General features: G+C 47.6%; 1 protein-coding gene across 1 annotated transcript in view; it reads right to left on the reverse strand.

The window, feature by feature from the left end:
• Positions 1 to 373: 373 nt before the first annotated feature.
• LOC142761779 (homogentisate 1,2-dioxygenase-like) overlaps positions 374 to 27632 on the reverse strand; it is a 63115-nt gene continuing 35856 nt past the window's right edge. The window contains exons 10-15 of the mRNA XM_075895827.1: positions 24692 to 24813; positions 23983 to 24087; positions 20564 to 20690; positions 15145 to 15197; positions 14425 to 14553; positions 374 to 604 (exon numbers count right to left, since the gene is read on the reverse strand). Of these exons, the coding sequence (XP_075751942.1) occupies positions 470 to 604; positions 14425 to 14553; positions 15145 to 15197; positions 20564 to 20690; positions 23983 to 24087; positions 24692 to 24813 (671 nt within the window). The 3' untranslated portion in view covers positions 374 to 469. The remainder of the gene's footprint in view (positions 605 to 14424; positions 14554 to 15144; positions 15198 to 20563; positions 20691 to 23982; positions 24088 to 24691; positions 24814 to 27632) is intronic.

Below are 27632 nucleotides of genomic sequence, written 5' to 3' on the forward strand. Positions count from 1 at the left end.
GGCTTGAGATATGCCTTTCCATCCATGCTTCTATACGAGATTTCTTGCTTTGCTCTTAGCAGGTAGCAGTGGTTGTTTGTATTTGATTAAGGTGGTGGGTTGGGCCTGTTGGTATATAATTATGCCATACTATAACGCAAAAAACACACGACGGACAAAACCACAGACGACGACGAGCGCTGTCGTCATTGCTTGCGTTTTGTCCGTCGAGTGTTTTCTGCGTTATAGTGTGCCAGAACTATGCAGTTTAGGAAGGAAGATGTAGGTTGCACGCGAATGTAGCCTTGCGAGATTTGCAGCTGTAAGGAGAAAAATGCTCCTCGCGAAACTTCAGGGATTCCACTGCAGGCAAAGTAAGCACACGCTTTCACCATTATACGAAAACAAGCGTCACACTTTATTGTTGAGCGTAAGGCAGCTGCGACGCGGCGAGGCGCATGCAGATCTCGCTGATAGTGCTGTACTCGTACTACGGCTTCCAGCTGGGGTCGAAGTTCTTGCGCAGTCCCTGCCAGCAGGTGTAGTACTCTTTGTCGAGCGCCTGCGACTCGTGCTCGGCCCACGGCGTCACCGCCATGCTCAGGGAACTCTCGAACATGAATGCCTGCGAAACACCACTTGAGCTTAAGTCGCAACACTATACACCCTTGGCATATCGATTTGCGACAGTACTGTGCGATTTTCGGTCAAGCACCGCTTTGAAGGGATCATGAACGATCTCTCGATTGGGCTTGGTGAGAAACGGTATCCTGCGTATAAGCGTCCAGACCCTTCCATGGGCATCTCAGCGAAACCTTGCAGTCGTTAGCGACAATGACAGCGTACAAGCGAAGCTGCCGTTTTCTCAGGCAGAGCCTTGTGCTCACTCTCTTCGAAGCTGCCAGCGCCTGCTATCAAGCGTCGAACAGCGAGTAGCGCGCCATTGGCCGACATCCAACGTATATCAAGTGCCGCATTCGGATCAGATGCGCTTCTTTCTACGGAGTGCCGCCGCTGCACCCCTTAGCTTTCTAACATTAAAAAAGGAAGCCACACTCGCGCGCAGGATTAGCACTGGGAGGAATCGATTGCTTTTCACCATAGAGTTCGTTCGGTCAGCGACCATTGGAATCATGAGTAGTACACAGATTAGCCTATAGTCTTCGTGCTTGTCTGCTTCAAACGCACTTGTGGCTTTGTTTATTGCTGTGTTTTGGTTTTGTTTCGAATAAAAGAGATCACCGTTTCGAACTTCGTGACCCGATTTGAATTGGTGAGCCTAAAAGGTTACGGTGGTGACGTGCAACTGCTGAACATCTGCTTATCGTCGTTTCCTGTCAAAACAGCCCCAAGCTACGCGAAGCCGAACGGAGCCGAAAGTACGAAGACAAGACGAATACATGTATTACCCATCCTTCCCGTGCTTGCTGAAGCGCCATGCGTGGCCGCTACTATAGCGCCAGATCTCCCTCTAGTGTAATTATCGGAAGCTTTATGATTTTCATAACCCGCGCTCTAAGTCATGAGTCATGAATGATGACCTATGCTGACGTAGCTTTCTTCGCGCCATTTTTCCCTGCTTACCGTTTTGAACGCTCGTTGGAGCGAGATTTAAAAAAAAAAGAAAACCTTTTTAGGCGAAAGCCTTTAATGTCTCATACTCACGTCTGTTCATCCGCCCGTTCCCTGGAATGGTGCCAGCTGTGGCATCTCCCCCTTACAGTCGCTCAGCAACCACGTTATTGCTGAGAGAGTGTACAAATATTAACACAGGAACGAAAAGATACGTCATAGTCAGTCTAACAAAAAGCTAACAAAATAAATTAGGTATCACTGCGGCTAGAATTGAAGCTTGCGGATTCCCCTCAGCACCACATTACATGTCAAGAAGGAACTTAATTTCATACAATAGGTCTGTCTGAAGTTTGAGGGGAAGTTGGAAGGTGGGAGAGGAGGGCAGCTCATTTGCCCCTGTAACCAACGCTCTCGGTTGGCGCATGCATTCAAGTTGTGTGCGCAGCGTGTTATTAATGACCTCTATGCGTTCGAAGTTTCTACGCAGCATCTGTCACAGACTCCTACGCACGAACAATCGCTACAAATTGCCTAACGAAGCCCCGAAAGAGATCAACTCTCGAAAATCGCTTATTGTGCGGTCTCGGGAGTTACAAAGGCAAACTGCATCGGATTATTTTCGCGCAAAGCTCTTACAATATCACATTTATTTGGTTTCGCTTATTTCATGGTAGCGGCCACTGCATCATTGCGCTGGAAAAGCGAAGCACAAGGACGCAGAATGTCATGCTTGCAGTTTCCTATAACGCGCACCCAATTTATCAAACGACGCTCTTTGATGTCGAGCATCAACTAAAGGCTCAGCAATTAAGTTCAGTGGGCTGGATAAGCGCCAATATGTTGCTACTAGGCGGGCACTCACGACGAGTGACTTTCCTCAAAGGAAGGCGGGCTGTGGTAGCTCTTGGAGAGCGTGGCGAGGGAGCGGGCGCTAAAACTTGTGCCGGGTAGTCTCCTTTGCCAAAGCATGCATGCTTTAACAGAAGCGCTCGCAGCGTCCTTTCTTGAGGAATGCAAATACTATAAGTTCACGCAAGCCCTTCGTCGAGCTCGTTTGAGCACCGTAAAAAAACTCCTCGTCACAAACTGCAACCTTAGCCCGTCTCGGTGATGGTGGTGCGAAGGTATCGCTTTCCTGTCGCATTTTTTGCGTAAGCCTTTCTAATATCTTGTGATGTTGGTCGCGTCAATGCACTCAGGCGTGCTTAGAAGCAAGACAGTGGGTATGGAAATGATAATGTGCTTTATCATAGAGTATCAGCTCTTTTGTGCGAAACAAATGTTTCATGAAAAGTATACAAACTTATACTTCGATGCCCCGCCAGCAACGTCGTCCTACACTGGACGCCAATTCAAACTCTTCGAGCGGTATTGAAAATTTGAGAAGCAATTTCACATGACGAATGCCGAAACAACAAAGAGAATTCATCACGACACTATAGAACCATTCTCTTATAGACCAGTTTTCAGGTTTTGCTTTGATACGTATATCGCAGTGTGCACGCGTTGCTGCATCACCAGGGTCTCATTGAGGCGTTCTATTTATTATAATATTTTTATTTAAAACTACCAACAATAAATAAGAAATAAAAACAAAACAAGAAAACAATGTCTGAACAAGCTTGTTGATCACACTTGAGGCTCAAGGTATTCGATTTTTTACTCAAAATGTGCCAGTGACATGGCGTGCTGACACAAGTTGTTTTTCTTTGTGTTTTATTATTCGCGATCACAATTTTCTAACGCTGTTATTTTTTGCTTAGAAACTTCTTTTTGTCAGATTCGCTTTTTTTGCTTTGTCAAGTAATGAAGGTCCGGCTATAGCGATTTTAATTAATCAGTTTCATACCACCCACCATGTCATTATTTTTTGCCGTTTTCACGCTCATCTTTGCGTGTTCATACGCGCCCCGCCGGGGTGGTCTATGTTGGCTATAAGGGCTGAGATACTCGGCTGCTGACCCGTAGGTTGCGGTATCGAATTCCGGCGGCGGCGGCTCCATTTTCGATGGAGGCAAAAATGCTGTAGGCCCGAGTGCTCAGATTTGGGTGCAAGTTAAAGAACTCCAAGAGGTCGAAATTTTTGGAGCCCTCTACTACAGCGTCTCTCATATTCATATGGTAATTTTGGGACGTTAAAACCACATATCAATGAATCGTGTTCATGAAATATTCATTTGCCGCCTCTTACAAACCCTTATCGAAATTGAGAGAAAAGCAAGATTGCCGAGTCGCTCGATAGTGTTTTGCCGTAGTTCTATACGCTCGCCTTCTTATATATGTCCTGCCTTTCAGATAGACAAATCAGTATAGTGAGCACTCTGTCCTGCATGCATATATTCTTCGTCCTATCGTCTGCGCTGTTTCACCGCTGTTACACCCCTGTCACACGGGTGTTTGGACGGTCATCGAACCAATGGTCTATTGACTCAACTGTCAAGCACAGATGCCACATGGGCGGTTTCGAAGGTCATTGAGTCAATAGTCCAGCGAGGAAACGGAGCACCCCGACATTGCGTTGAAACTTCGGCGGCCAAGCGGAAACAGCGCAAGCGCACAACGTGCCCTTTCCTTCGCAGTGTGCTTGTACACACGATTTTAAAGAAATAACCTAACCGGTATGCTTTAAATCGGCATATCTGAGTGTTGGTAATTACTTATTAGAGTATTCTTACTACTTTGAATGTGCGACTTGCACATACTCTTGACAACAGCCACGTGCTTGCTGTCAGTGTGCTCTCTCACAGTGTACTGTACACTTCATTGAAATATTTAAACAACATCAACAGACATACTTTAGTTTTGAATGAACTTGCGTTATTTAACTTTAGGTGGCATTACTACGAAGGGAAGGATCCGCTGAGCCGCACAGTTTTTTGCGGGAAATGCCTGAAGCACTCAACGTCCATCCAAAACTGCGGCGAATCGTGACAACACCATCTAGCCGATAAAGTTGTGCAAAGAAGCAGGCAAACGTCGACGGGGTCAACAACAAACTATATATTCTGTGTGAAGCCATTTAGTCTGACGTGAACGAGAACAGACGCAACCATGTCGCGCGTGGTGCGTTGTCATCGTCGTATTGTGGTCGGATTCTTCTGGTTCGCACTAGCGAGCAACAGAGTTGTGAAATTTCGGTGGCCATGCACTAGATGGTCTTTCAAAAGGTCCCGTGTGTCAAAGTTATGAAGACAGTTATTGAGAGAATCAGCGGTCACGCTTCGTCGATCTTGGCAACGCTTCTCCTGTCTTTCTAAGCGGTCATGCTACATTGCCTTCGAGAGATAAAAGTACGGAAGTTCGCACGAAAGATAAAAAATACACAATTTTGACTAAATAAACTACGTCGTCTTGGCTGGCATTTGTCTTCTGGCTCCGCGAGTTGAACATTTTCGTCGATGCCGGGCTATAATTGACTCAACACGCACTTGTTATCCGCGTAAGCATGGATGCATAACCTTGACATGTTCAGAGAAATAAAAAAAAAATCACCAACCAAACACTCCGTACATATTGTTAAGCTGAAACGTGCGGCTGTGGTGTTTGGCAGTGGGTTTAACCCCACAATGCACTGAAGCCTTTCACAATTATTGGTTGCACGTTCGTGCTTCTTAATGAGGTTATGTACACGTTTGACTTGAGTTTACCACAGTGTTCATTTCACGTGCCACACATTGCGCCTCGCGTGATCACGATCATGTAAGAGTGTCATGAGCGGTTGAATGCGTTTCGCAATCTGGTAATTACAATGGTTGTTCTCGAACTACAGGCGGCCACAGACTTCGCAGTCGAAGCCAAGGAACCGCTGGAGAAACTCCTGCCGAAAGCGGCCGTTCACCCCGGCAAACACGCTTCCGCAATCGTCACGTTGGCGCTGTCGTGCCTGCAACGGCACTTGTTAGGCGCGGCGTGATTGTAAGCGTTTGACATCGCGAGTTAACTTGGCGGCGTGGCTTGCATGATCCGCCCACCACCAGCGCTTGCATTCCCGTTCGTGACTTAGCGCGGCTTAAAAGGCTGCCGGATAATCGGTACGCAGTTGCTGCCGGCACTCGGCCTCCCGGTCTTGTTTCTGTGCGCGGACTGCAGCATCGACCCGGCGAATGCGAGCCTTTTCACGTTTCCACTGTCGTCACTGATGTAGACTTGTTTGTGGCCTATCCATGTGGGGTGGTGGTGAAAACATTTAATAACCATTAAATGGTTACAGAGAGGTGATTGGGTTGGGGCCTTATTGGCCTCCTACCCTCACAGCACTAGGTGGAACCCCTATTCCGGGGCTCCATTGGCAAGTAACGCCGCCCGCGCACGTTGAACCAGAGCCTCTTGGGCCTTCAGGTCTTGACAGCCGAGCAGGGCCGCCTCCCAGTCCTCTCTCGTGGGATTGGGGTTGGGGGGGATAGATGGATTAGACTGGCACGCCCAGACGATGTGAAAGGTGTCAGCCACCTCACCACAGAACTGGCACGTGCCATCAAAGGATGAATTGAAATGTTTTAGCACCGCCGGGCACAGTACAGTATTGGTAAACAGTTTTAAAAGGAGGCGCTCGTCAGCGCGATGCAGTCCCTTACAAGGGTCTGGATAGCGCCGGTGCTCCTCCTTGTAGTAATTGGTAATATCTTTGAATGAAAGGGCCGAATTGTCTGATTGCGAGTAGGCTTCCAAAGACAGGGAGATAGCCCGGGAAGAGAGTGCGCGGGCGGCCTGATCGGCCTGTTCGTTACCCCTGAGTCCTTGGTGACCGGGTGCCCAAACCAGATTTCGCGGAGTTGGATTAACGTATCGGCAGCTAGGTTCCAGTATGCGCTGAGCAAGCGGTGAAGCCCACCCTAGCTGATAGTTCCGACAGGCCCCTCGTGAGTCGGTGATGATATGTTTAGAAGAGGGATAGGTGAGAGCCAGAGCGATGGCAACCTCCTCCGCGTGTGTTGCGCTGTAGGCTTTGAAAGTGAGCCCGTTTACGGTGTTTGCGTTGTGTATGACTGCGGCAGTATACCACCCCCCATGGTGCGGGCCGGCAACGTCCACGTAGCACACGTGTTCCTCTTGACCAAAGTGTCGCTGCAACGCTTCCGCGCGCGCCTGGCGGCGACCACTGTGGTTTTCTTTGGACATGTTGCGGGGAAGGGGTCGGACCCGGAGGGCGCGTCTCCAAGGTTCTGGCACTCTCACCCTTTCCTCAATATAGTAATCGTGTTTGATGTGTATTCGGTCCAAGAGGCGGCGACCGGAATGGGTCTGTGCAAGGCGCGTGTATTGGTTAACGAGGTGGGCTTCTCGAAGTTCCCGGTAGGTATTCACCACGCCTAGGGCCAGAAGTCTCTGGTTGGACGTGGTGATAGGGAGGTCGAGAGCCCGCTTGATAACTTTACGGTGGATGACCTCGAGTTGATCATCCTCGTGTTTGCGTAGGTGCAAGTAGGGAGTCGAGTAGAGTATTCTACTCGTTACGAAAGCATGGGCAAGCCGCATTGCATCCCTGCTTCGTAATCCGCCCCGCTTGTTGGAGACCCGGCGGACCATACGGCCCACCTGGTCTCCCACCGTGCGAAGTTTGGCTATTGTGGTGTCGGCCTTGCGTTGGTGGTGTATGAAGAGGCCAAGGACGCGGATCTCCTTGGCCTCACGGATCGGTCCCGAGGGAAGACTGATATGGAGCTGAGTTGTGTCCTGAGGGGAGGGACGTACGTGCACAAATTCTGACTTAGCCGGGGCACACTGGAGCCCGCAGTAGGTTGCGTAGTCGTCGACTACAGTCGCTGCTGCTTGCAGGCATGACTCCATGTGACCCAGGTTACCTTGCGTGGCCCAGATCGTGATATCATCCGCGTAAAGAGCGTGATGTATCCCTGGTAAAGAAGCCAATTTGGGGGGAAGATGAAGCATGGCTATATTAAATAGGAGAGGAGAGAGGACCGCGCCTTGAGGAGTTCCCCTCGAGCCGATGACGTAAGGCCCATGTTCCTCATCTTGTATGCGTATGTAGGCTCGACGGTCTGTAAGAAACTGTCTAACATAATTGAATGTTTTATAACCACAGTTGGTCTGACTGAGGTGGTCAAGGATTACCTCATGCTTCACGTTGTCGAATGCTCCTTTAAGATCCAAGGCCAGGACTACCTTGTCATTGTGGGGGCATTCAACAGGATCTAATATGTCATGGTGGAGCTGTAGAAGTATATCCTGGGCTGACTTCTGAGGGCGGAATCCAAACATGGTGTCCGCAAAAGTGTGCTGTGTTTCTAGAAACTCGGAGAGTCTGTCGCGCACCATCGTTTCCATCAGCTTGCCGACACAAGACGTGAGGGAGATGGGGCGAAGGTTCTCCACGTCAATAGGTTTACCTGCCTTTGGGATGAAGGTCACGAGAGCTGATTTCCATTCAAGAGGGAGAGGAGTTTCTCCGTCCCAAATGCTATTGATGTATTTGAGGAGCGTGGCGTAGGCTGCGTCGGGAAGATTGGCCAACAGTTTGACCGCAACCTGGTCACGCCCTGGTGCAGTGCCACGCTTCATCTTGCGTAAGGCCGCCTGGAGGTCATGGAGCTGGAACGGGGTGTCCAACTGCGTGTTCTTTTTGCCTGCGTAGGAGTATGCGGCCGTCCGGGGGTCCTTGGTGGTGCACAGGTATCGGTCCCTGAGCGTGTTTGCCAGCTGTGTTGTCGTTCCTGTAAAGTTGTGCATGACCTTATGTAAGTGACGTTGAGTTTCCGTGCGTGTTTGTGTTGGATCGATGAGAGCGCGAAACAGGCGCCACGTGTTGCGACCAGACATCTGGCGTGCAGCCGTGTTGCACCTGTCCACCCAGTTAGTGTCGGCTAGCTGAGCAGCATATTCCGCAGCTTGCTCCGTGAGTTCTAGGATGCGTGTCTTGAGGCGTCTGTTATGTTTCTGTTTTTTCCATCGTTTGGTGAGGCTGCGGCGGGCCTGCCAAAGATGGAGGAGGTGGTTGTCCACGTCCGTTTGAGTTTCCGTGAGCTGTATCAGCTGTTCGTGTTGTTTCAGTGTAGACGTCAGTGATTTAGACCAGGTGTCGTATCCCGACTGGAGAGGGTCTACAATAGGTAGAGTGGTGCGGAAAGTTGTCCAGTCTGGGATACGAGCTTGTGTAAGTGGGCGTTTTAAGGGACGCATGTACACAGTTGTGTTTAATACACAATGATCACTACCGAGAGTGTCCTGTGTGTTCAGCCAGTCGGCATGGCGTATGTTGCGTGTAATTGTGAGGTCCGGGCAAGTATCTCGTTGAACAGAGTTGCCTACACGTGTTGGGCTGGCGGGATCAGTGTGGAGGGTGAGTCCAAGTGTAGAAAGAAGTTCCGCAAGCTTCCTTCCACGCGTGTCCTCTCGTGGGTAACCCCATAACCTGCTTGGGGCATTGAAGTCGCCGACGATCAGGAGGGGGTCCCGTCCTGCCACCTGCATAGCTTGTGTGAAAGTTTCGCTGAACGTGACGTTCTTAAGCTTTGGGGGACAGTAAATGTTTAAAATATGAACAGGTGGGTCAGATCGCCTTATAGGCAGCACCGACACCATTGTGTATGGGAAAGGCGGTGTTGTGGGGAGTGTGACTTCCTGGGCGGTATATTGCTTGTGAACAAGTATACATGTCTCCGGGTTGTGTTGAAATGTAGTGTAATTTGTGAGTTTGACGTCCGAGCCGGGTTCCTGAAGGGCAACCACGGCAACAAGGAACTCAAAGGTCTCAAGATAGAGGCGGAAATGAGCCCGCTTCTTGTGGTTCTTGAGACCTCTGCAGTTCCACTGTGTTAGTAACAACGGCTGAGTTGCTCTGGCTCGCGACCTAGGGTTGGAGGCCATGTTCGGAGATAGAGGGTGGGGTTGTGTTGTTAAGATTACTCAGTTCACCAGCACCCTGTGCTGACGTACTGGAGTCTTCAGAAAAGTCCGACTCATCTGGAGTCACTCTGTTAAATTTTGAGGGGCGATTAACGTCCCTAATTGGCCCTACGCGCTTGAGGACGCGTGGATTGTCTTGTATCCACTTTTGGATAATGTGAGTTACTGTTTGTGTCACCTGTGCGATGACAGTCTCCATATGACGCGCGATGGTGTCGTGGACAATTTTGGGGAGGTCGGCCAATTGTGTTTCTATTGCATTCACCTGGGTCTCCAGGGCCGCGACGCGACTCTCTACAGTAGTAGGAATCTCCCTGTCTGTTATATTTTCCTCTTCGTCGCTCAACGAGGGTTTAGTAGTGAGATTGGTTTTGAGCGAGTCAAGTTCGCTGGCTAGTTTTTCATTCTGAGATCGCAAAAGGGCGAGCTCATGCCTGAGTTTTTGTGTTTCGGTAGTGCTTGTGGCAGAAGGAGGTGGAGAGGAGAGAGAGGAGGGAGAGGAGGCGACCTCCACCCAACTGCCCACCTTGGGTTGGTTGCGTGCAGCGTTGCCAGATGGAGCGCCGAGAGCTGGAGATTCCGCCGCGCCAGGTGGTAGCGTTGCCGTTGCTGCTTTGCCAGGAATTGGCACTTTGCCAGTTGACCGGTGCTTTGGTTTTGTTGGGGTCCCCGATGTCCTGGACCCTGGTTGCTGAAGCCTGATGAATTTTTCAGTGCATTCGCGGGAGCTGGTGAGGTGCGGACCCCCGCAAACTATGCACGTTGGGTTGCATTCGTGGGGGGCCATCCCCTCAGGACCAGCGCCCACGTTTTGGCCACAAAGGCTGCATCTTTCGGTGACCGGGTTGGGACAGATATCCGCCCGGTGCCCCAGTGCACCACAGCGGTAGCACGCTGGCACTGTCTTCTTGTACTCCCTGACGGGAGTCAGTTCTGCGTTATAGTGGACGAAACGCGGAACCTTCCTTCCCGCGAAAGTCAACACAGCTACGTTGGAGTTCCCCAGCTTGCGCGCATAGACTAGTTCACCGCCACGCCACTGCACACTATGTTTCAGAGACGCACTGGTTTCGAGGTTGTGCACAGAAATCACGCCGCGACACACATCACCGGTGAGCTTGAGGTGACCGCGAAGCGGCAGCGGTCCTTTGCTGGTGTTGATTTGAAAGTCCGACAGCAGTTTCTGAGCCACCTCGTTATTCTGCGTGCCACAGATGATGATGTTTTGCTCCCAATTGGGAGAAATGCTGATGTCATTCATGTGCTGCCTTCCGATGAGTTGGGAAATGGCAGCGCCGAGCTCACCTTGTTGAAACGCTGCCTTGAGGGCTACTGTGATGCGTGGCTTGAGCACGATCACGTAGTCGCCAGGATTCATCCTGACCGTTGGTTTCGGCGTCCACTTGGAGACTGGTGAAGTCTTTTGTGGAGCTTTAGGAGATGGAGCACGAGCGTCTCCAGTGGCTGAATTGTTGAGAGGAGTTTTCAGTGCAGACGCTCCTTCCGCGTTTCTTCGGCGGCGACGCCGACCCTCGACGAGTTGAAAAATGTCGGCTTGCTCCGCCGAAATGGTGGATGGGCCGTCGTCTGATGGATTTGTCGGGATATACGACCACGACAGAGTCGTAGGGTCGTATCCACGTTGTTCAGGCAGCGCCATGTTGAGGAGTTGACCGAGCGGCGTCTCCGCATCCAGCAGCGGCGGAGCCGCCGCCGTGAGGCTTAGCTCGTTCGCTACGTTGTGATGCAAAGTTGCTCGAAGTGGCCGAAAATTGGGCGTACCTGGGTGAGATCGGTGTCCCCAGAATCTTGCTGACTTGGCAGATGCAGTCACACAAGTTTTAGAGCAGCCACATTGAAGAGAGCACGGTTCCAGCCGAAAATCGACGGAGCCGATGAGCGTCGCGTCCGATCACTTCGCGAAGCGCCCGCGTCTCCCTCTATCCATGTGGAAGATTTCAGTAGAAGCTGATGAGCGCGTGCTTGGCGCCTCGGGTGAAACGGGACAAACAACGTCCCTCACAACGCAGCCAATGACACGCAGGCTAGTGTACGACGGTGAGAATGACGTAACTGATGACGCAGCCAATTGAGAGCGCTCGTGACACTGATTCCGAATAGTTTTTCGTGTTTTCTAGCCATATACACCTTGCCCCACTGCGGTGGTTTAGTGGCTAAGGTACTCGGCTGCTGACCCGCAGGTCGCGGGACCTAATCCCGGCTTCGGCGGCTGCATTTCCGATGGAGGTAGAAATGCAGGCCTATGTGCTCAGATTTGGGTGCACGCTAAAGAACCTAAGGTGGTCGAAATTTCCGGAGCCCTTCACTACGGCGTTTCTCATAACCATATGGCGGTTTTGGGACGTTAAGCCCCACATATCAATCAATCGAACCATATACACCTTTCACTGTAACACTGATAATATTCAGAAGTTTACAAAAAAAGCGTAAGAATTAACGCCTGAAAGAACGTGTCTGAAGTCTCAAGAGCATCTACATTGTACTAAAATGTGATAGAGTCATTTTGAGTGGGCCGAGCAACCAGTTCCACGCCTGTTTTGGGGTGAGGTGTGGTGAGGGGAAAAAATGAAGAAGGTGAAGGACACTTGGTAAATTCCTAAGTGTGTTCCGCGTAAACATGTGGGCACTAAACTGACTGAGCCATATCTCTTTTTTTTTTTGCTACTTTTATCAAGCTCTCTATGCGATCACCTGATCGTGTAAGGGAGAGAGGCCACAGCTGTGGTGGCGGCAACTGTTGCTATGCGCCGCTCTGGCATCACGTGGTTCTTGAGAGAGTGCTAGGGGGAAAGACTACAGCTGGCATTATAGCACGTACAGTGGGACGCAATGGGGAAGCATACAAACCTTTCGGTCGAAGTGGATAGAGTTGTGTTGCGCAGGCTGCGAAGCACGCGCATCTCACCAATCGTTCTTTTGGGATGCGGACGGTGTGTGGCAGAGACGCTGATGAGCGTCCTTTGCAGCACACTCGCGGGTACCGTGGAGTCCCGCGTTCCTCAATATGTGAGGTACGGTGTATACATGCATCCAGCCTCTTCCCCTCGATCACAACACCCTTTTGAGGCGAAAATAAACGTCTCATGCTCGCGTCCGTCTGTTCATGCCCTGGTTCCAGTCGTGGCTTCTCTCTCCCACACTATCTCAGCAATCTTGTGATAGCACAGCGGCGCATAGCGACAGCTGTGCCGCCACAGCTGTGGCCCCTATCCCTTACATTTATAAATCACGTGATTGCTGAGGCTAAAAAAACGAAGAAAAAACTAACAAAAGAAGAGAAAAAAAGCACATGGTATAATCAGTTGAATATCCATAGGCTTTCGCGAATACACTTTGCAATTTGCAAAGTACCCTTCAATTTTTTTTCTATCCACGTCCGGTGCCATAATTTGAACCTCTCTTTAACCCAACTCAAAGTTATGCGAATCCACGCAGCATACCCATAGTTTCCATGGTAACTGAACGATTACAGCAATATAGATGTCACAAAAAATGCGGTGGCGCTGTCATCGGGCGTTTAGTTTCGCGTGGTAGGCAAAAGCCGTCGTGCCTATACGCAGTTGCTGCCGTGTTTTCCCTGATCCGTGTTTTCCCTGTTTGTTGCCCTTCAAAGTAGAAAAACGTTGTACCGACGAGTAGGCACGATTATTTGAGCGGGAAGGCACGAAAAAATTGGGCTATGTCTTTTTTTTTTCTTTGCAGTTTTCTCTTTACAAAAACCGTCGCAAGAAGATTAGCCACGCGAGAACTTAGCTTTGATGACGGTTCATCAATTATGTTTTAAAATGGCTGGCCCAACAATAACGATTCGCTCTATCAAGCGTTTGTCGTTTTAATGTGCCACATCACGTTTTTCTTTGGTTTGAATAAGTCTTGTGTGAAGGCATACCGAGCTTGTTTATCTCAAAGCACGTTAACGCTGCGGACCGCATTTTCATATGCAAAGAAACACGAATAACTTTTCGCTATTGCCATTCTTGATATAACTGCAAAAGTCTTAGCGCAACGCGTCAAAACGATTTCGTTATACTCGTGTGAACTGTCACCCGGTCACGAAGCATGTGTTTCTTTCTGCGTGGACGCGCTTAATTAGAGCAGCAGTGAACGAAACGATTGCTTTGACTATGATTTTTCTGTTTACATGCTTTATATGCGGCTGCGATGACACTCCAGATACCTGACATATAATGTATCGGGCAGAGCTGTTCTGGCTGCGCTTCACGAGGTTTTCACGTCCATGAAAATTCACAGAAAAAGAGTAATCGGGAAACTCGCCGCGTCTGTTTACGGTCTGTACGCATTTCGCGGCCCCGACTTGAGCGTACGAATTGAGCAGCGGACCTGACAGGTACATAACCACATTGTCCCCAGCATGTAGGTAAAGCATGATCGCAAGCGTATTGGGGATGAGCGACGCCGAGATAAGCTTGGTCATTTGAGTGAACTAATTCGGCGCCTTTGTAATACGCGAGGATTTACCATAACAATTCATGGCTATCTATTCTTACACCACGCATTTGCATATCGTAACCTAGAGCTTCTCGCTGAACTCGGTCTGTCGTTCTTGCATTAGCTAACAAATTAAAACGTACAAACGTGACGTAGACTGCCAAAACGGCGATGACATTCCGCAATTGAGCCACCTTTCCACAATTCGAGTTACCTCATGCTTTGGATGAGGTTCTCAAGGCTAGAACGTCAACGAGGCTTACATGTTCATTTCAGAGTCCCTATTACAGCCACTGCAACTTCCTCTGTTGTGGCCACCACTTGTATGCACATGTGGTATACGTCCCGACGTGCCGTGCTCGGAGGCAGCTTTCGCACCTGCTGCGCCAGTGTTCACCTGACCATAGAGGGTGGTAGCGCGCTTTTGGCTGGAACGGCTGGACGGAGCGTATACGCACCGCGACGTCGCTACAACAAACCTACATATATCGACGGCGCCTGCCGCTGTTTACAAACATGTAATGAATCTATACTCACCATGCATCCATCCCCGATGCGCTGCGGGGCCAGCTTGGCCTTGGATGCCTGCTCGAAGCAGTCCACGTCTGGCCCGTGAGGGGTCATCATGCTGTGCAGGCTAGCGCCGCCGCACTGGAAGCCCGTCTCCTGCGGACGCACACAGAAGGGCTCACCGAAAATCATCATGATTTTTTTTTTGATGTAGCAGGGAAGCATCTACCATGAGTTTATGTGTCATTCTTCGAAAAGTGTTGTACACGCTGCACACTTGAAAGTAATTATGTGCACTTTGCTGATGGTGTGTCTGTTTCTGATGAAGAACTATGCCCAATACTTTTGCAATGGGTTGGAGGATTCAACAACCCACTCCTTACGCGATTCGCATTGTCTTACGCATGGCTGTTACGTCGCTGTTTTAAAGCGCTATATTACGCATGCTATCAGATGTTCCTTACCTTACACGAAGTCTGAATATGGTCAGTTTGCAACGGAGTTTCAAGTGTTGGCGTAGCTCAGTCCGATAAAGAAAAAAAAAATCCGCGTAGCTCAGTCATACAGAGTACTGGGCCCGGGTTCTATCTCCATTCCGTCCTCAGTATTTTATTATATAGTTTTTTTTATTTCATGCAATAGTGGTTACGGACACAGGTGGCAGCGGACAACTACGGCGCCAGACAAAAGCGGCTCTCGTTGTGATCTCGTAACAGTATTCGCTCCAAAAAAAGTGAATACGCGTACCTTGGCTTCATACTTCCCGGTGATAAGACCCATGAACTCACTCATGCAGTTCCCTGAAAAAAAAAGAAAACATAAACGCAAACTGAGCAATGGTGTCTTGAATGTTTCTCGTGAAGAAAAATATCGACGAGGAAATATTAGGTGAAAAAACACTTGCGATATTTCAATCCGAATGGCGCGACAATATACTTTTAGTGATTAGCGTCAAACATGAAAGACTAATGAAGTATGTTGAAATGAAAAAAATATAATAGGAGAAAAGTAGGATATCAATTGTAGAAAAAAAAATAACTAAAGTATTACTAAGGAAAGAAATGGTGAAAAAATGTACAGTAGTAAGAAGAATACCAGAACTATGCCAGCCTACGGTACCTTATTAAGTCCGATTGGTCCGTGCAATAAAAATTAGAGGCGCTGTTTTCGAGGAGATCAGGAACTGCGCCTCTTGTAGATTAGGAACCATTTTATCCGTATCTTTCACACCGTTAACACCTGTAGGGTCATTAACGTCTTAACAAGACAATGCGATTGTTTCATTTTTCTTTCCAATTTTTTAGTTCGGGCTTCGGAATGAGAGCTCGCCTAAAAAAGGAGGTAATTGCGCGCTTTCAAGGGTATACCTATGCCAAACTTCGTGTGTGTCTCTTTTTGTTCTCTCTTTTGTTTTTGTGTTGCGGCAGACGAAAAATCGATTCCTTGGAACTTTAGTTTAAATGTCCACGAACTCATGAACATCCTAATTAACTTATTCGTAATCCCATGAGAAGTATAAAACGTGGCGGCAGCAAACACAGGACTGCGTTGACTGGCGGAGCATGTGGGAAATCACGGTGGGTGCAGCCGGAATGATGATGATTGTTGTGGTGGTTATTATGATGGTGATGATGATGATGATAATGCAGGGCATTGGGCATACCTTGTGCACCACTTTAGTTACCCTTAACGACCAGCGGTTATCCTGTCTACGCGCTACATGCCCAGCCCATGTCCATTTCTTCTTCTTGATTTCAGCTATGATATCCATAACCCCCGTTTGTTCCCTAATCCACTCTGCTCTCTTCTTGTCTCTTAAGGTTACACCTACCATTTTTCTTTCGATTGCTCGCTGCGTCGTCCTCAATTTAAACTGAACCCTCTTTGTAAGTCTCCAGGTTTCTGCTCCGTAGCTAAGTACCGGCAAGATACAGCTGTTATATACCTTCCTCTTGAGGAATAGTGACAATCTACCTGTAATAATTTGAGAGTGCTTGCCAAATGTGCTCCACCCCATTATTATTCTTCTAGTTACTTCAATCTCGTGGTTCGGCTCCGTGGTTATTACCTGACCTAAGTAGACATAGTCTTTTACAACTTGAAGTGCACTATTACCTATCTCGAAGCGCTGCTCTTTATCGAGGTTGTTGTACATTACTTTCGTTTTCTGCAGATTCACTTTAAGACCCACCTTTCTGCTCTCCTTGTCTAACTCCGTAATCATGAGTTGCGATTCGTCCCCTGAGTTACTCAGCAATGCAATGTCATCGGCGAAGCGCAGGTTACTAAGGTACTCTCCATTAACTCTTATCCCTAACTCTTATCTCCCTAACTAAAAGAAGGCAAGCGGGTAGGGGGGAGACCGAAGGTTAGGTGGGCCGATGAGATTAAGAAGTTTGCGGGTATAAATTGGCAGCAGCAAGCACAGGACCGGGTTAACTGGCGGAACATGGGAGAGGCCTTTTTCCTGCAGTGGACGTAGTCAGGCTGATGATGATGATGATGATGATGATGATGATGATGATGATGATGATGATGATGATGATGATGATGATGATGATGTGCACCAGTTTCGGCTTGATATTTTCTTTGTTTCGCCAATAATTTGTGACTTTTCTTTCTTTACTCTCTTCTTTCTTTCTCTTTTTTTCTTATTTTTACGAAGTTGTTAATAGTGCTCCAGACAGAAATTATCGTCTCTTCGTAGTTGTCATTGATGTGTGGGTGGACGCAATGACCATTCCCTTTACAATGTGCGATAACCTGAGTGCCATTGAGCTCGAAAGGTGAAAAACAACTTTTTTTTCTTCTAAGTCGGCCTAATTACTCAAATATATCTGTTAAAACAATCTTACTTTGAAAAAAAAAATACCCATAATTCCCTACCCCCACCCCTTCGTGCCAGAATTACCTTATCTGTCTCGATATTGATTTTTGTCCGTTGCATCTACTTTTGTGCTACTAACCCCTTAACGCCTTTTACATATATATTTCTATTGCGGGTTTGTTTTCCTTCTTATTGTTTTCCATAAATTCCAGCATTTCATGTAAGCCACAGCTCGAACACACACCCAGGTAGATATCTCCACATTCAGTCAAACGGGGCTCCGCCGTTTCCTCAGGTTCGCCACATTTAGCATGCACGTTTGTCTTCTTTACTGAGCCTTCTTTTATTACTACGCATTCTAATGCAACCTGAGCTCCCTTTAAACAGTATACAGTGCTTCCGGTTCAATTATTATGAAATGCATTCCTCTTTACTTCATCTTTGCTTTTTCGGTAGTTACTCAGAGCAGATTTCGTTTTTTTTTTCATTGCTGCAATCGCAAAAATCCCCTCCGCCTTCCTGACTTTTGCTTAGCGCTCTTTGTTGTCATATCGCCACCTGTGAGTCAACGCTCTTTCTGCACAAATACCGGGACAGTTCCTCGGCCCACCTACCATCCTTCATATTCCTCAGCATCTCTTCCAAACTCATTCGCCTCACGTCAGTAAACAGCTTCCAGCGCACTCTGTGCCCAAGTATAGGCGAAGCTGAACTGAGAAGGTTCAGACGAAATCGGGAGGAGAGGTACGCAACTGAACGTCGTAGTACTTACAGCAGTGACAAAAGAGTTGACCCAAGCTTCCAATAAAAAAATGCAGAAAACAGCGTCATTTTCAGCCTCTTTAAAAACCACTGCAATCGACGACTCCGTTCTCTATATAATCACGCAACACAAACAGAAAACGCTACTTGAGTGATATGTTTCGTCGCCGTTAAATGTGTTCAGAGACAGGTTTGTACCTACAGGTGTGGCTCCAGATTTTTCGTTACATAATAGTTTCCATCCTGAAGTTGTCAATAATGGTAAAAAAGTCCCAAAATTTGCACGTGATTGGACACGCGTGAATCAACGATGGGCTGCAAATTTTGTGCTCTTTTGAGAATTGTTCGTCGTGCAAACTTTCTTTTCTAAGCTTGCGGTCTGCTACACTCCCTCTTTTTGTGCTCTGAACAGTAAAACTATCTCCCCGATTGGCTAGTACAAACAGGCGTGCCCACCTTTCTTTCGGACGCAACAGTGTGAGAACCACCCCGGACTAAATCTAATGAGGGTCACGCGTTCAGAATTGACACTCACCCCCGCTGACATAATTGGCCAGCGAAACAGTCAAGTGCTATATAACAGATGCTGTAATGCCTAGTTCACACTGAAACATCCGCTTTCTCCAGCGACCGAAATTCCCCTGCCACCGAAACGCAGCGTCGTTCGCACTGGACCCGTCCCGCGCCGCCGAATATGCCATCTACTACGGGGCGAACGCGGGATGGATACGCTGTCACCCGGTAGTTGTCGCGGCTCGCAAACGCTACTACGCTATCCGGTGGTGTATACTTCGACGATTCTCGTAGACAAGAAGCAAGAAAAGACACTACTGCTTACTTTGCTGGCAAGTGGCTGTCTTGTAATGCACGAAGAGCAGAAAAACCACCGACGCCAGCGGCGTTGGTTGGTTCGTTTTGCTCTGCAAGACCGCAACAAGCTCGGTCACGCCAACAGCAAGCTCGGTCACCTCTTTCACGAAATACGGAGGCGAAGTAGGCACAGAGTAGGTTAAACTCCCGTTGGTTTCAACATTCAGTTACGTGCACTGCGGCATAACAAGTGGGTAGGGCTTGGCCGCCATTTTTCAAATTCCTTGACTAGTGCTCCTATTGGTCCGCGGTGACCGATTCGGCGGCAGGCGCCGCAAAAATCGGTCCGAGAGCGATCGGCGCGGAGAGGGCCCTTTCGGCGGATCTCGCCGCCGCCGAACCGGATTCGGAGCACTTTCGGCGGCCGGAATGCTCAGTGTGAACGCGGCCTTAGACTACATTCTTGACATCAAGCCCATCTGTCACGTCAATTCAAGGAGTTTAATCATAGCGAGATTCACATGCACTGACCTACAATTCTCCAAGAACATCGATAAAATGGTTACGGTAGAATGTACTGCAGTGACCGGTGTTCGGTAGTAAAGGCATCGCCAACGTTGCGATCACGCGAGTACTTGTCATTCATGCTGCGATACGATTATTGTGCAAGGTGTTTGAAAGCTTCGCTGACGAGTCATGCGAGCAAAAATTAACGCAACTCGTTCTTATTTTTTTCTTCGTCATATCCGCAATTTTAACATGCGATTGCCGAGCGCACGTTGTACTGACGGTGCAAAAAAGCGATCTATTGAAAACGAGTTACTATATACGATCCATGGCAGTTTAAGTTCAGACAATTTCTTCGCTCTCGTGTATTTACACAGAATCATTCCGTTGTACGCGTTGGCAAATGGACGAGTTGATTAAGCCACTACTGCGTTTCCGATATTTATTCGTTAATTTATTTAAAATACGTTACAGGCCGAACAGGGCATTGCGTAAAGTGAGTATAAAAATGTCATGCACATGGGCATACATTGCTTGAATATAAACAATAAAAATTATAGATTATTATACCATGTAAAATAGTTGTAAACATAAAGAAAATACAACGGGAGCTAAATACCGAGAACATGCTAAATATGGACTGTGCGACAGGCTGCCAATATTAAACAAAAGCTTTTAAAATGCTAGTGTTTATATATTTCATGAAAAGTAAACACTGCTCGAGATCGCGCATAAGCTATGAATGCAGGTTAGTATTCAAATGCAATAAAAGTAAGAAAGTGTGCAACACAAAACAACTTACTGTTAAAAACGTGAGTAACAAACTAAATTTCCGTTCAGTAAGCAGCTAAGTCTAGAACTGCGTGTTGAGATGGTTTCGGAATTTATCTTTATTGCGCTCACCTACTACGTCATCTGGAACGGAAGATGAGTTATTTAAGGCGTCGGTTTTGCCGTAGACGAGTGTGGACGAAAGATGATTCTGTAATCTTAAACGGACCCCTGTACCTGCCCTTCAATGGGCACTGGGGTCCTACCTGTATATTAATAACCAACTGTGTATTTTACACGCACTAAACTGAAGATGATTGATCATAACAAAGGTCTCTCTCTCTCTCGCACACACACACACACACACACACACACACACACACACATATATATATATATATATATATATATATATATATATATATATATATATATATATATATATATATATATATATATATAATGAACAGCAAATGGCTGAATACTCACGGTGATAGTATGGGGGTCTGAAGGTGTTCTCGGCTACCGACCAACGTGGCGGGAAGATGACGAAGTCGGCGATGGCCGTGCCCGGCTTGGTCGATGGGCAAGTGAGCACCGTGAAGATCGAGGGGTCCTGCGTTGTTGTTGACCAGGGCATGGCACTCGCTGACCAATACGCAGCCAAATGAATACGTAAATGACAAACGCTTTTAAAATTGCGTTTCCCATCTCTGGTTGGTTGCTCCAACTGACCAGCGGTTTTCTTCCCCGCTCTCTACAATTTAAGAAAAAATGGAGTATTCGGGGAGCAGTTCTGCTACACAACAATAATTGTCATCTGCCTGCCGGCGCTGGCCTATTGCTTGTCGGGAATGCTATGTCACACTGATGATGCACACACCGACCGCGAACTACCAGAACCATGGTGATGGCGTGAGAAAAGTATATATATATATATATATATATATATATATATATATATATATATATATATATATATATATATATATATATATATATATATATATATATATATATATATATATATATATTCCCACGCTGTGTTGGTGGCAGAAGACGAGAGCGAAGAAGTGAATGGCACGACTTTCTACGACTCTTCAACAGCACATTGAGCGGCTTTAGGCGGTTCTTCTGGCTATTCGCACTGCTGGTCTCTCTCTGAAACCGGAAAAGTGTTATTTTGGGTATGAGGAACTGAAATTCCTTGGCCACATTATCAGCAGCAGTGGTGTTCGCCCCGATCCTGACAAGGCTATGGCAGTTGCCTTGTTCCCGATACCGAAAACAAAGCATGATGTACGCCGCTTTCTGGGACTTTGTGCTTATTACCGCCGCTTCGTGCCGAGCTTTTCGAAAATCACCGACCCTCTACAACAACTCGTCAAGGATGACGTCGCCTTCGTCTGGGGCCCCAAACAATCCGGCGCTTTCCGCGATCTTCAACAACACCTACAAACGCCACCGATCCTAGGTCACTTCGACACCGAAGCAGACACAGAAGTCCGCACTGACGTGAGCAACCTTGACCTCGGAGCTATTCTCGTGCAATATCAAGATGGCGTGGAACGCGTCATCGCCTACGCTAGCCGCACGTTGTCATCTGCGGAGAACTACTCGACGACTGAAAAAGAATGTCTGGCGGTTGTATGGGTCATAACTAAATTCAGGCCCTACTTGTACGGACGCCCCTTCCGATTCATCAGTGACCACCACTCTCTCTGCTGGTTAGCGAATCTGAAAGATCCTTCGGGCCGTCTCGCGAGATGGAGCCTTCGGTTACAAGAATTCGATATAACGATGGTTTACAAGTCTGGTCAGAAACACACCGACGCTGACTGTCTTTCCCGCGCACCCGTCGAGGTCACTGAAGAAGACAATCATGAAGACTTCAGCTGCCTTGCCATTCTCGCATCATTAAACAAGGCTGAGCAGCAACGCGAAGACTTAGAATTACAACCACTGATCGAATACATTGAGGGACGTCGCCCACAACCCCCACGTCAGTTCGTGCGTGATTTGTCATCTTTTTGTTTACGCCAAGGCATCCTCTACAAGCACAACTTTCATTCAACGAAAACTGTTTACCTCCTCGTCGTTCCTGCTGCTCTCCACGATGATATTTTGCGTGCTTGTCACGACGAGCCATCGTCAGGGCATCTTGGCTTCGCGCGTACTCTGGCGCGGATCAAAGACAAATACTACTGGCGGAAACTTACGAAAACCATCCGGCAGTACGTCAAGACATGCACAGCCTGTCAGCGCAGAAAAACTCCAACGACGAAACCAGCCGGTCTGCTTCAGCCTTTGCGACCCCCTCACGAACCTTTGGAAAAGGTCGGGATGGATTTACTCGGCCCATTTCCGAAGTCTACGGCTGGTAACCGCTGGATTGTGGTTGCCACCGACTACTTGACCAGATACTGCGAAACACAAGCCGCCCAGCGAGCAACTGCTTCCGAGGTGGCTGACTTTTTCATCAAGAACATCGTTCTCCGCCACGGTGCTCCCGCTGTCGTTATCACAGATCGTGGTACTGCTTTTACGGCACAGTTGCTCCGACAGATCCTGTTGCTGAGCGGCACGACGCACCGAACAGCAACTGCGTACCACCCGCAGACTAACGGGTTAACCGAACGCCTTAACAAAACGATTGCAGATATACTTTCGATGTATGTCGCCAAGGATCAGAAGGATTGGGATGAAATCCTCCCGTATATAACATTTGCCCACAATACGGCTTTGCAGGAAACCACCGGCTTTGCTCCTTTTCGTCTGGTTTACGGCCGCGACGTCACCACAATGCTTGACACCATGCTGCAACCAACTCTGCCGGACACGATTACCCCTGACGCAGATGTATTTGTTCAGCGTGCCGAAGACGCCCGGCAGCTGGCGCGCTTTCGCATTTTATCGCGGCAAAATCAAGATGCTCGCCGATACAACACCCACCACAGAGCAGTAATATACGAACCCGGTGACCTAGTCTGGGTTTGGACTCCTATACGTCAACGGGGACGCTCAGAAAAATTGTTATGTCGGTACTTCGGACCCTACCGAGTTCATCGCCTCGGCGAAGTGAACTACGAAGTTGTCCCAGCAGACACGTCACACCGTTCTCGCAGACCACGCTCCTCGGATGTGGTTCACGTATTCATGATGAAATCGCACTATTCGCGTTGACTGCAAGTCAAGAACTTTGTGATGTGGTAATAGCCTTCAAGACAATTGTGCATTACTTTCTTGCTTCTTTAATTTTCATCTCGTCCTTTTCTTTTCAAAGGACACAGACATTTATTACTACCTTTCGTTGTTTTTCAGAGCCGTGGTATTCATGCGATGCTTCTTCTTCTTTTTTTTTCTTTGGGGAGAGGGTAATGCCACGCTGTGTTGGTGGCAGAAGACGAGAGCGAAGAAGTTAATGGCAGCTGTGGCTGAGTAAACAGTCCTCCACTTCGAGTTCCTGCCTATACTCTCGCGACAATATATATATATATATATATATATATATATATATATATATATATATATATATATATATATATATATATATATATATAACGAGAGCAAGCTATCTCCTATCGGTAATTTAACTACTTTTGCACATACAAAAAGTCTGTACGTACTTTTTCCCGTATTCTAAAGAGTGGTTATTGAGCTCACGCTCTTGTTGTATAGCCAAAATACTGAGAATTCTGTTTGTCTTCAGCATACTGTGCTCATTTTTATCCCGACATTCGCAATTTATCAGTTTAAGCATTCCATCATGTTTCGCACTTCATCACCATCACTGCTAGCGAGCAAAAATGTACGCAGATGTATCTGATGCGGAAGTATAATGACGAACGCAATAGCCAAAGGTCAGAGGTAAGGAACTTTTCTGTTTAAATTTCATCAATTTTACTCACGCAGTGGTCGTAGGAGACGGTGTTGACGGTGTTGAACTTGGACAGGTCATACTTGTAGGGGACATAGTTGCCATGCCACGCGACCACGTCGAATGGAGAGTGGTTCTGCATCCCAATAAAAGAATAAAAAAGTTGCATTATTTCAAAAACATCTTTGTCATTTCATAAATACTGATCATGCTGTACCTGTTTACCTTCAACGGCCTCTGAGACTCGTTAACATAAAAATCTATGAGTTTTACTGGCATTCTGTCCCATTGCTCTCAATCATCTATCTCTCGACTTTCAAGGTCCGCTGGCCGAATCTGTTTTTCAATCACTCGTTACAGTGCTTGAGGCAGCGACACATCCTAAACTCGTATCAAAGCTAAAGCCATGGAGAGAAAACGACGAGAACAGCGTCGTTGCTGACCTGTTATCTCAGCCTCACTAGTCAATAATTTTTTTGTCTTCTACCAACTATCCAATACTCACCGTTTATCACGCAAGTAGCCAAGTTGGTACGTTATTATACTTGGTTGAGCAAACAACGTGAGGATGTGCCACAAATACAAGGCCTTACCGTACTCTACCCTTCGTCCCTCGTCTATGCCACGCTGCACATTCAACCGACCTGACAGTTCGCCAAGTTTCTCGTGTAGCTGAAGGCACGTCGAATTGTAACCTGTGTCATTACGTGAACTTTAGTAGCCATGCTGTCAACACTGACCTGAGAAGCCTGGAACAGGCAACCTTGGTACTTGCTGACGACCAAAAAGCCGTTCACGTCCCGGTCCTCATACCAAGCTGTTGGGGTCTTGAAATCGCGAGGGTTTGCCAGGCCGTTGGCTCCTGCATAGCGCAGGGTAAATTACACATTTTAATTAATTTTGTTTCGTGACAATTGCAGAAGACGGCCAGTTCAGTACTACACACATCCCTGCTTCGCTATGCTGCGGTCGTATAGACATCCGCCATGAGAACTCTATTTGACTATGCAAATTGTACCTGACGTGCCGTTTTAACACGTTCAGCGAAGGATATGAGACATGATAGCTACATATATAACAGTGGCATAAGAAATTAGGAACATGAAATGAGACTGTGACTTAACAACAAGCTATAAAATATACTCTGGAAATAATTTTCGCCACGGGTCTCTTTTATACCGCTCGATCTCTGACAAACACTTCATGTAAATTTTATGTTGACGTGAATGCAATTGGATAGAAAGTTGGGCTAGCTGGCAAGAATGCATCCTTGAAGCAGCGCTAAAAGACGCAGACCAGGAGCAACTAACACACAGGATGAGCGCTGGTTGGGCAACTCATTTTTTAGATGAATTCGCAACGTGTTATGTAGTTGTAGCGAGGGCACTGATCTCGGCATGGCCTTCAATACCAGAGGGCGCAAAATTGATTCGTAGAAGCTCAGAAAACGCATGGCAAAAACATTTAGGGCGGGTAAGATTTTCTATATTCCACCTGGTTTATATCTCTTTGAAGAAAGCTGTGCGCCCGGAAACGAGCAAACCTTCACTTTGCGATACCGTTAGAACATTATTGCGAAAAAGGACTGCCCTACCAGCGCTATCCCATCGTGCAAAAGCCAGCAAGGTCCCTCGAGCCACACATGGCTACAAATATTGTGCCCAAATGCCAATGTCCCTGTTTTCTATATAGCAGCATTGAGATTGTTATTCATGCAAAAAGTGTAGCAACGGCTCCGTGGGACTCAAGTTTGGAAGCACCAAGTTTTCACTCGTGACGCCAAGCGCCGAAATTTTCGCGGGGTGAAAAAGCGGTAATAACAGGGTCGCACTTGATAGCCAACTGGTGTCTGAGCATCACAGTTCCTAAAAAGAGCTGCCTCGATGATGATGACTATAGGCTCTGGCATTTCGCAATTATGCGATCACGTATCATTTGATTCGAATATGGACCCGAATACTCGGATGTCCGCGGCATCGCCACATGCATATGCATTTTCGTGGGAAGACGTCAATTCTGCCGCCTTTCCGGAAGTCGCGAAAAACAATAGGATCTCTCCGTCATGCATGGAGAGTCATAGGTCAGCGAACTCATTCATAAGTCGACTTACTCGGACTCACTCAGACTCAGACAAAGCCGCAAGAGCGGCATCCACCAATCGTAACGTTTTTCGACTATGCTCAAAAAGTGTTATCCCTACTTTTTACGAGAACGAGGCAGAGAAAAGCATGACGGGACAGACGCTTTTTCTTTATGCGGCACCCGTCCTGTCATGATCAGCTCTGTCTATAGACGTCGGCTTTTATTGTCTTATACTCGCGTCGTCCGTTCGTCGGTGCACTGGAACGGTGCAAGCTGTGGCTTCTCCCCCTTACGCTCTCTCCGCAATCATGCGATTGTTGAGAGTGTGTAAAAAAATGAAAAAACAAAAAAACAGTTAAATAACCGCACACTATCGCTGAACTCATAGGAATATACAATACAAAGTGTGCCTCAATTTTTCCAAAGGAAAGCAATGTATCCACGCAACCTTCCCCCCCCCCCCCGACTCTTGCTTTCCTAGGCACTTTTTTTTCCTACGGCAAAGTAAGAGGGAAGGGGGTGCTCGAGTACAAAAAAAAAGACGCAGAAAAGGAAACAAGGAAAAAACTAGAAAATACACGAGCAAAAAAAAGAAAACAAGAGGGGCGGTTGGTCGAGTACGAAAGAAAACAAGCTCAAAAATTGATTTAAAAACATGGCTGATCCCTTTTATAAGGAACTGGAATAACACTAAAGTGAAACGATTCCTCGCAGAAGTAGCTCAGCATTCATTGTGTATTGTTTCACCACAATGACGAACGAATGAGTGCTAAAGAAGAAAATGGCAATTTAATGCGAAGAGCGGCAAGCCGCTCAAAACTTACAGTGCACATCTCATGCAGAAATCAGCCACGAAATGAGCACAAGCAGCACGAGCGCGGACAAACAAATATCTCAGCTCACCAGTTAAAGCACGTCGTTCAAACGTAAAGACGCACGAAACAAACGCAAAAGTATAGGACGAGCACGAACAAATGTCACACTATTTACTTCATCGTTGTATGTGAGCAGCATGCTCCTTGTCTGAACGTGACCACAACAGCGAGCGAAGTGACCTTCGTGCTGTCCTGAATCAGGAGTCTGATCTGATACGCGCGAGCAGGAGAGACCGTTCCCGTGGAGGCACGCGCTCGAAAAGACGCGAGAGTTGCCAACGTTAGAGTGCCTCGATGCGCGCATAAAGGTACCCAAACCAAGGTGCTTGATTGGGCTTGTTGGTGCTGCATGGTAGACGAAGAAAGTGCTTAACAGCGCAAACGACAGGAGGGGATAGAAGAGACGAGAACAGGGCGCTGATGTCCTCGCTCTGTTCTCGTTTCTTCTATCACCTCCTGTCGTTTGCGCTGTTAAGCACTTTCTTCGTCTACTACCCTAACCAACGTGAGCCCGTTGCGCCATCTCGCTACTGATGACGAAAACGCCGTGAACTTGAGGAGCTCTGAGGACTGTCAACGGTATATGGTGTATATAAATGGTTTGCCGTTAGCATGCTTGTGAACGTACGCTTCGCGGCTTCAGTAGAGCAGCGAGAGTTCCTCATTGAAGCCACGAAGCATTCGTTGTCAAGCATGCTAACGCAACTTCGTTACTTGTCGAGTG

This window comes from Rhipicephalus microplus, chromosome 5, assembly GCF_043290135.1.
Source record: "Rhipicephalus microplus isolate Deutch F79 chromosome 5, USDA_Rmic, whole genome shotgun sequence".
Taxonomy (NCBI): Eukaryota; Metazoa; Arthropoda; class Arachnida; order Ixodida; family Ixodidae; genus Rhipicephalus; species Rhipicephalus microplus.